Source organism: Mya arenaria, chromosome 11 (assembly GCF_026914265.1).
Source record: "Mya arenaria isolate MELC-2E11 chromosome 11, ASM2691426v1".
Taxonomy (NCBI): domain Eukaryota; kingdom Metazoa; phylum Mollusca; class Bivalvia; order Myida; family Myidae; genus Mya; species Mya arenaria.
This window is the reverse complement of record NC_069132.1, coordinates 24,900,035-24,909,884: the sequence shown is the minus strand read 5'-3', so window position 1 is coordinate 24,909,884 and position 9,850 is coordinate 24,900,035. Positions and strand designations below refer to the sequence as shown.

Here is a 9,850-nt window from a genome sequence, read left to right as displayed (position 1 = left end):
CATATCGGATGACAAAAACAACTTCATTCTTTTTTATAGCGGAGTTATAACTGTTTGCTTTTATCCTCTCTTTAACACTCAATAATGATACCAGACCTGTCGATATTCATTGTTATAACATCATAATCGTAAATAATAAGCCATATGATATAAATGGGTGTTCACCTTAAACCATTGTGTCTGATACTTGGAAAACATTAATTAATGAGAGGGGCATCTCATAACATGAGTAAACTAGTGCCAAACCATTTTTCATTAAATAATGCTTTTTTACTGACAAAGAACTTTTCATTTTCATAGAAATATTATATCCATTTGACAATGGGCAACAAAGTAGTCCAGCAAATCACTATTATACTATTCAAAATGCAATTATACAATTAGAGCTTATAATGATGAAATACACACAGAAGTTCAACAACAAAAAGTAAACAAAATCATTGATAAGAAAAACAATCGGACGCAAAGTGAGTCATATCAAATCTGAGACGTTTTGCTATCAAAATCAAAACACGGAAAATAGGATCCTGTTTCATTGCAATGCCTACTCCGAGTTGTTATTTCATTAATTTTGCATAATGACAAGGTGATTTTCGCAGTCTAACTGATTGTTTGGTAACACATGTTTTGACAACGGTTCTGCAATATTCATATCGAGGGAATTGTGACGCAACGGCCTACGAACATGCAATGTCATTTACTATTTTTGGAATCCAGTAATGATGTTACACTCTGATACGAGTCATAAAATATCAATGAGATGGTATCAATAACAGGAGAAAACAGATACTCCACATAACACAATTACCCAAAGCAAGATTGTATCACAAATTTAAAGGTCAATGTCCATCTGTTTTTCTGATGAGCAGATCAATTGGAATAACTTAATATGTAAACAAGTCAGAGTTATGGGACTTGCAATTTACATTATTTTTAATGGTTTTATGTGAATGTCTTGAATGCTTTTCCTGAATTACAGCCAAATCTAAAATGCTTTTCCAAAATTACAACCAATTCTTGAATGCTTTTCCTGAATTACAGCCAAATCTAAAATGCTTTTCCAAAATTACAACCAATTCTTGAATGCTTTTCCTGAATAACAATCAAATCTTGAATGCTTTTCCTGAAAAACAACCAAATCTTGAATGCTTTTCCTGAATAACAACCAAATCTTGAATGCTTTTCATCAATAACAACCAAATCTTGAATGCTTTTCCTCAATAACAACCAAATCTAGGCAAGATAGTCTGATTCTGATTGTAATTCCTTCGACTATTTCAGAAAGACAAAAAACATCTTCCAGAAGTCATCAGTGAAAATAAATTCCCAATAAAAAAAGCGAAATATACTTAGTATTTTAATTTGTTCTGAGATAGCCTAACCAATTTGAGGATCAATTCATATCAATAATTTCTTGCAATTCCAAAAGCAAATGAAATCATGCAGGGAAAACAGGTTGCTTTCCAGTTTTGTTTAGTCAATAGGAATTTCATGCAGCTGTGTTGATTTTCTCTTACCTATCGGAGCCAAGTAGCCGGAATATCCTCGACCGGTCGCATATCTCCTGAGTTACCTTAAAGTAGAATAAAATCTTTAATGTACAGAAACAAGAGACCATATTTTTATTGCAGAAATTTTTCTGTACACAAAAGCATTTTTGAGGGATATTTTTGGCAAAAATTTGAATTTCTGACAACTCAACTGTACAGAAAATCATTTTTTGTTAGAATTCTTTTGGCAGAAATTCAATTGTTTTTCAGAAGACAAGTTTAAAATACACAAAATGCTCTTTTAACATTATATATATTTATTGTTGGCATAGCACAGAAATTTGAATCTGAAAAGTAGTTTTTAACTAGTGATAGTTACTTGGTATTGGAAATAGAATCAAGTATATTCATAGTGTTGGGACACAATTTAAACTGAAGGGCAAACACAGAGAAAATCAGACAAAGATTAACAAAGATTATTCCATGAAAGTGGGGGTATTTATACAGGACCAGGTGAGGATGAAAATGTAAAGTTCTGTTATTAAACTGGGGGAATCCCCCAGTCTTTGGGTATGACCACAAGTGTCTGAAATGAATGTATGGTGTTCGAAGTCGAAATTGATTGATCGTTATTCAGTATAATCAGTGGTTTTAAGTATATGAATTATTGGCATGAATTTTCAGGAAACATTCATTTAATGAACATATTATGGTATCCATATAATTTCGTTTGATATAGTTAACATTCACAACTGTCAGGAGTTGAATTCTGTAATGAAAACGCCGTCACATTTTGGAATTAAAAAGCGAGAAATGAGCATGAGTCATTGTTTTGGTGAAACAAAAGGGCATGAAATGAAATGGAGACAGCAGTTTCTTGTTATTATCTTGCAGTTCCTGATCTGGACTTTGTAGTTACCTCATTGGCTTTAAAACTCCTTCCCTGCATACCATGTTTGTGGAATGCCAGCACACTGTCTTGTAAGCACACTGAAATGTACACATAAACATTTATATTTATGAGCATATGAGACATATATATTTAATCAAAATAAACAAATTTGTTTACACTAATTTATTTTAGCTTTAATTGTAAAGGCAGCTCTTTGTTCAGATGCTTTGGACAGTGAATTCTCATTAGTGTCCTGGTGTTGTTTTGTAGAAGTGTACAGGCAAAGAACCCCCTAGCTATAAGGATTCAAACCCTCAACATCATGGGTGCCAGACAGACAAGCTTACCACTATACCACTCTAAAGAAGAATTTGGTCTGACAGAGACAGTTCACTGACAGACATAGTACAAGTAAAAGTGCAACACAGCTGTCAACCCCTTGCTGAAAATGGTACCAGTATTGTATTGACCCCTTGATGATCTTCATGGACAATGACATCCAAACAACCAAACAACCAAAAGTCAGAGTGTATGCTTGGCTTATCATTGAGGGCTTATATGTCTGGTCTTGAACAAATACATGTAAAGTCAATATTTTGAAATCTACTTGTTATATAATCCATTGCCTGTAATCATTCTGAATATGGAAAATGCAATCAAATTGACAATTGCATTTCCATTTGTCAATATCAACATTCAGTGAATTACATTAAGTCCATTACACCCACAGAAAACCAGTTCCTATTTATTGTGAAACACCATTATGCATTAATTCTCAACATTTACATTGCATTGAAATTAATGAAATGTTTCCTGTCACGTTATATTATGCATGCTGTTTGCACAGTCCATAATCACGAACAAACGTTTTCCAGTAAACACCTACGACTAACATACAAATTAGATATGTTAACATCTAAATTGCATTTCCTAATGGTTTGTTTATCCAATAACAGCCAGTTCCTAGAATGATCAGAGATTAATACCTGGAACTGGATGGGATTTTTTTTATTGATATGGGTCATTAAATTATTCGCAATGAAGCATGCAATTTTTACGTACTTTGTATAAAGAATTGTCATTTGATACTGTGTACTGATACACACTTACCATATTCCAATGGGTAACACGTATACTGATACACACGTGCCATATTCCAATGGGTAACACGCGTGTACTGATACACACGTGCCATATTCCAATGGGTAACACGTGTACTGTGCCATATTCCAATGGGTAACACACGTGTACTGATACACACGTGCCATATTCCAATGGGTAACACATGTACTGTGCCATATTCCAATGGGTAACACGTGTACTGATACACACGTGCCATATTTCAATTGGTAACACGTGTACTGATACACACGTGCCATATTTCAAAGGTAACACGTGTACTGATATACACGTGCCATATTTCAATGGGTAACACGTGTACTGATACACACATGCCACATTCCAATGGGTAACATGTGTACTGTGCCACATTCCAATGGGTAACATGTGTACTGTGCCACATTCCAATGGGTAACATGTGTACTAAGTTTCATGTGAATATCTTTAATGTTTTTTGAGTTTATGCCGCCGACAGAGAGTGATGACACAAAGCTATTACCATACCTCAACATATTTTCCTTAAAAAATAGACAAGCCTAAAATATTTGAATATAAAACCTGACCTATTTCAATATATCAATAATTAGAATACAACCTACATTTTTAGCCAATAAAATTGCAGAAAGGCGATCACTAAGTACTAGACTTAATCATTAAGAATTTCAACATTCACTGGTGTTTAAAGATCTGCCTATTGCCACTCATCCTATACATGCTTTCTGTGTAAGATTTTGCATTGACAATGTATCAGCCAATGAGATTGTATTTAAAGTATATAGTAAGATGACCTGAAGTAATATTTTAATGTTTAAGTAGGGCTCATTGCTACGCTCACCCTTAACATTCTTAATCACTAAGAATTTCTTCATGTCATCTAACTATTAATATACCCACCCCATCCCAGTGGGGCCAAATGTGAATAACTCCTTTTTTTCCAAAAAATAGAATAAAAAATAAAATATTCTTCAACAAACAACTACTGAATCTTTAATTTAATGGAGAGGAATAATTGCATGCCACTTGAGAAATGTATTACACAAAACCTTTGATCTGACAGATACATATCCATGCCCTGAAGGAGTATTTCCAACAAAAGGCTTTGGTACTCTCTATAGGGCATTGAACTTTAGTAAAATGACTAAGCAATATGAGATGATCCTTGACTTGTAAGAGAATGGAGTTAATGCACCAATCAATTGTTACCACGCACCCCCCCCCCCCCCCCCAGGTCCGGGGGTATACCGGGGATAGCCGGGGAAATGGGCCGTGTTTTTACCTTGAATGCGGTAGTTTTGCCTTCGTGCAAAATATAGCGCAGAATGGGCCAGGGTCCCTGTGTGGGGGCATTTGGCAGGAATTACAATTGACTGGTGCATAAGAACACAAACACAATTCAGTGGGTAAGCATTATGTTGAAGTTCTCCATCAATTCAAATCTTTCTAAAACAATAACTTTGTAAAACAAGCATATGTTCCAAGAATCATTAAATTGTTTCCACTTCATGTCACTCATTCAAAGTACATGTCATATTCATGACAATGTCATTTAATGTTCGACTGAGCTTATTACTCTCAGAGGCACACTATTATATCAAATCCAATAAAACCTTCCCTCCTAAGATATAAATACATCTATTTTACTAGCACTTCTAAGAAGTTATAATTATTATGTTATCATGTTATCTTGTTTTAAACTTAAATTTCAAAGGCATATCAACACACCTCTGCATCTTACACACAACAATAAAGTTGCTGTAAACAAAGTTGACAAAAAGGTTACAAAATCAACCTACATATAGTCAACTAGCTATATATAGGTATTTGTACCACATAGGCAAAGTATTGTAAACAAGAGCACCGTCTGCGGGTGCTGAACGTTTGTCTTATTTTATCCTTCAACGGTTTATTTATTTCATTTATAACATTTGATAGTGAACAGGTATTCTAAAGTTTGAAAGTGATAGCTTAGATAGTTCTCATGTTAGTGACCCAAGCGTAAAACTTAAAAAATCAGACTAGCTAAAAACCACCAAAAATACTAAAATACCAACGCCAACACCGACAATCAAATGAGAACAAAAGCTTGTATTTTTTTTTCGAAAATCAAATAAGCTGATAAAAATGACAACCAATACCATTATTTGCAGAAAAAATAGTTTGATATTTTGATTAAGGGCAAATGTTTTTAGGTGCCAGACTCAATAAATTTAAATACTCACAAAACAGGTGTCTAGCACATCAATGAGAGCTTTGTCTGAGGGTTTTCCCTATATATTAAAGGACAAATTTATTAGTCAGAAAGTTATTTTCCCAATACTACTCAAAGGACAGGCATCTCTTGAGTAATGACACCAGATATAGAGTCATCCCTGCCCGGGCATGCTTATTCTGTTGCCTAGTTTGGAACCAAAACAAATACAATCCTCAGGTGATACCTGTATAATTTATGATAGCGCAGATCAAACAAAAAATGTCAATTTTACCATTTCCACTTGATTGCCTGGATGGTACATGTGATGAGAATGTAATGTTATATAAAAGACTTTGTTCAAAAACTTGCCATTAATGGCTTTTTTGTTTCTTGTTCTGGATCCAGGGTTTTACACAATACGATTGTCATCATCTATAATTTCGTTGTCAATGGTCAATATCCATGCCTTAGTTACTTGTGACACCATATTAATTTGCTCTCTGAATGGGACTACCCGAAAGACAAGGGTAAATAAGTTCACCCCCACCCCCACCGGCCTCTCCTTAGGCTTATTATGTTTGGCTCATTGGCTCAATAGGAGTACAAGACTAATAATCGTCACTTAGTGTAAGGTATAGTTGCCAATAGGGAAAAGTGACATCAAATGAAGAAGCAATTTTCCTTGATATTTGAAGATTACATTTTACACACATTTGTTTTGGATCAATTTTAAAAGATTCTTATCAAATTACGCAACAGACGTGAGAACATTTAACCATAAGAAAAACCTTCCTTGTTAGTTTTCTATAAACTTCTATTTAGAACAGAAAGCATTTTTGGAAAACAGGCAGTTGCAAAGGTAAGAAGAGCTCTTTGATTGTCCTACAGAATAGTACTCTGCCATAATGCCTCTAGAACTCACTCCTGACAGGTGTCCTCAAGTCAGGAGATATCTCTGGTGAAATATTGATGATACGGAATGACAACCTAAGAGATTAGAACATTCCAGGCATTGGCCAAGTAATGCCTTTCGATTTCCTCTAAGGTCAAATACTTGAATGACATTAAGAATTCCCTTTCATCAGCATGACAAATCAGTTTTCAACATAGAACTTTAATATCACTGGCAAGACTACACAGAGATAGTTTATACATAAAAAAAATCAGCTTGGTTGTGAAGACATGATTAAATCTTAAAGCTTATAGCTTATTAAACATTCCCTGGTACCTGTACTTTTGACAAGCTGAGAGAATTTGGCACTAGTGAAACTCAAACCTATGACCTGTTAGGTGCATGAGAGGCAGACATTTTAACACAAGATCACTCTCACTGTAGACAAGAGTCTTAGCCAGTGTTTTGTCTTAAGTGTGCCTTGATTATTAAGAGAAAATAGTGTTGACAGAATTATTAAATAAAAAAATGTTTAGTTGGCACAGTGCTACCATGCCATGTCTAAGCACATGTGAGTTTGGTTTGGGGTCACCATGCTGGACAAGCGGTTCATGCGCTAATGAAAGTGATAAAAAACAGTCGTAAAATGAATATTGTTTAATAAATTAATCAAATAATAGAAGGGTTCCATTGAAATTGAGACTAATTTTAAAATATCACATGAAGCCGTCTCAAAGCATTGATTTCAAAGAAACAATTATATATTAATTAAAAAACATTCAGTCTTTCGTTCAAGAAATATTTTTTTATTTAACACATGAACCTATAACTCATGACATCACTGTAAGACATATCTCATAAATAGTGTGATGTTTCCACAGTTCCATAGAAAAATATTTATCTTTTGGTTTAGTACTCAATGGTTAAAAATATTTATATATATATATAACGTTTCCACGTAAGACTGATTGGTTGAATTCAGCCTATCCTCGTTAATTCGTCCATACGTATTTTTAACTGAGCGACACGATTGAAGTGATTTTCAATTATTCCTTTTTAACAGCTCAATTAACTCTGTAAAAAGAGCAATTCTATTAAAAGCTGTATATCAATGGACATCAATAACGGCGTCTAGTGGTTTTTTATACGGGCGTCTATAGATATTAAATATCCCTGGATCACTTTCCAGTGGCTCATATTTAGAAGTAATTCTCCAATGAAAATACCTAGTGCAAACAAAATATAAAACTTGTCTGTGGCTTACAAAAAATATAAGTATTAAAGTGCGGATATGTCATAAATTAGAATTGGGTATTGTACTGTATTCTTTAGCTAAAATGGGTCATAAATATGCTCATGAAAACATTACTTAAATAGTATAACATTGATTATTTTTTCTAGTTTAAACTCTGTCATTAAAAAGAAAGCAATATTTAAAGATGCACTCTTACTCGCAAAAAATATTAGTACCACAATTCATACAATTGCTTTTATTTACGGAAAGCATGAAGTTTTCTACCCTACCTTCCCTTTTTTGCAGCAAGTATCTTAAAGGGACTTGTTCACAGATATTATGTTGGTGACATTTTTTTTCTTCAAACTTTCTTTAAATATTTATACCTTAAGTAACTGCCTAAGCAATAACTGCCATAAACAGAATTTTGTTTTGGGCCTAAAATAGTTCAATTATCAATAATGCTTTTTGGACAGCATTTTATTTCACTAATTTTATATAGTAACAATGGAGACTCTTATTTAAAGCTGCATTCTTAAAGATTGACAATTTTGACTTTTCTTTTTCGGGGGGGGGGGGGGGGGGGGGGGGGGGTCAGCTGATTTCGGCATCATTGCTTTCAATTCATTCATATAAGATATCTCACTAAAGAACAGATCTCGATGTAAAAACTCGTCTTTTCTTTAGCCATAAAACATCAATTTTCGAGCGTAAATATGAAAAAGTGCAATCTGATCTTGTGTCAGCATTCTTAATTCACTGGACCTGACATTATCGCAAAATTGGCTCATTCCCAGACAAAAATTAAAAAAGTTGTCAAAATGGTCAATCTGATAATGCAGCTTTAAACTCATGGTGATATATTATCATGATGTTCGAAGCATTTTGTTCACATCTCACATAATTTTTCTGACCCTATAATAAACCTTAAACGAGTCAATTTAGCTGATATAATTCGCTCTTTGCTAAAATCTTTTATCGGTGTCCTTTTTGATAGACCAATAGAAATTTCCCCTGGTGAGTCACTAACCATCAACATCTTGTGTATTTTTTGAGAAGGATTATTGCAATTAACAAAGAAATATCATTTTGCACACATTTTGATAAAAATGAATGCTTAGCAGGCAAGAACTACTAGTCTAATATACCAACATTATGTTGATGTTTGTTTCTGTTACTGTAATTTAATCCCGCGACAAATCCTTTACTGCTTGAATGCTAGGCATTATCCTTGAACGTTAATGGATAAACAGACATCTTTTAGTTGTTAAGTAACCCATTATAACAGTTGACTACTCAGTTTATTTTAGTGACACGAAAAGAACAAACTTTAAACACTTAAACGTCACATTTAAGCAAGCATACAATTTCAGATGACGCCCACTGGAACGTGACAAGAAGAATAGCACACTTTTAACCAATCTCTTTGATTCTTAAGCACTTCCTTGACTGGCCATTTTCTAATGTTTACAGAACAATTTTCAGATTTAATTTGCAAAAATTTGCAAACAAGGCACACTTAAATGAAAAAAAGTATATAAAGTAGTCGGAATTACGGAATTAAGCAAACACTTCACCAACACCCAAATGGAATCCTACTTGAAAGAAATCTTATCATGCCCTACTGTTATAGCTTTTTTCTGCTAACAGCAATTGCATGTTTTTAAAACTGTTATAAGTTGTGTACTTTTTTATGTTTTTATATATCCAAGTTTTGCATTAAAATACATTGCATTGTATGGACACGTAATGTATTGCAAGAACATCTATAGTATTGCACTGAAATGTATTGCATTTCATTTGATGGACATGTACTTAATTACAAGGAAATTTATTGTTACAAAATTGCATGGAAATGTATTGCATTAATTGCATGAACATGGATTGTATTGTATGGAAATGTACTGAATTGAAAGGAAATGTATTGTATTGCATGGAAATGTATTGCATAGCTTGGAAATGAATTGCATTGCATGGACATAATTTGCTTTGCATGGAAATGTATTGCATTGCATGGACATGAATTGTATTG

The 9,850-nt window shown here is 33.7% G+C and overlaps 2 protein-coding genes across 5 annotated transcripts in view; one reads left to right on the top strand and one right to left on the bottom strand.

The window, feature by feature from the left end:
• LOC128207564 (lysophospholipase-like protein 1) overlaps positions 1-9,850 on the top strand; it is a 220,332-nt gene that overhangs the window by 58,553 nt on the left and 151,929 nt on the right. The gene's annotated exons all lie outside the window — the stretch shown is intronic.
• The window catches only part of LOC128207558 (mitogen-activated protein kinase kinase kinase kinase 3-like), a 61,449-nt gene that overhangs the window by 7,476 nt on the left and 44,123 nt on the right, over positions 1-9,850 (bottom strand). For all 4 annotated transcript variants that reach the window (XM_052910563.1, XM_052910562.1, XM_052910564.1 and 1 more), the window contains 2 exons: positions 2,410-2,480; positions 1,518-1,573 (listed from right to left, as the gene is read on the bottom strand). In XM_052910563.1, coding sequence (XP_052766523.1) covers positions 1,518-1,573; positions 2,410-2,480 — 127 coding nt within the window. The remainder of the gene's footprint in view (positions 1-1,517; positions 1,574-2,409; positions 2,481-9,850) is intronic.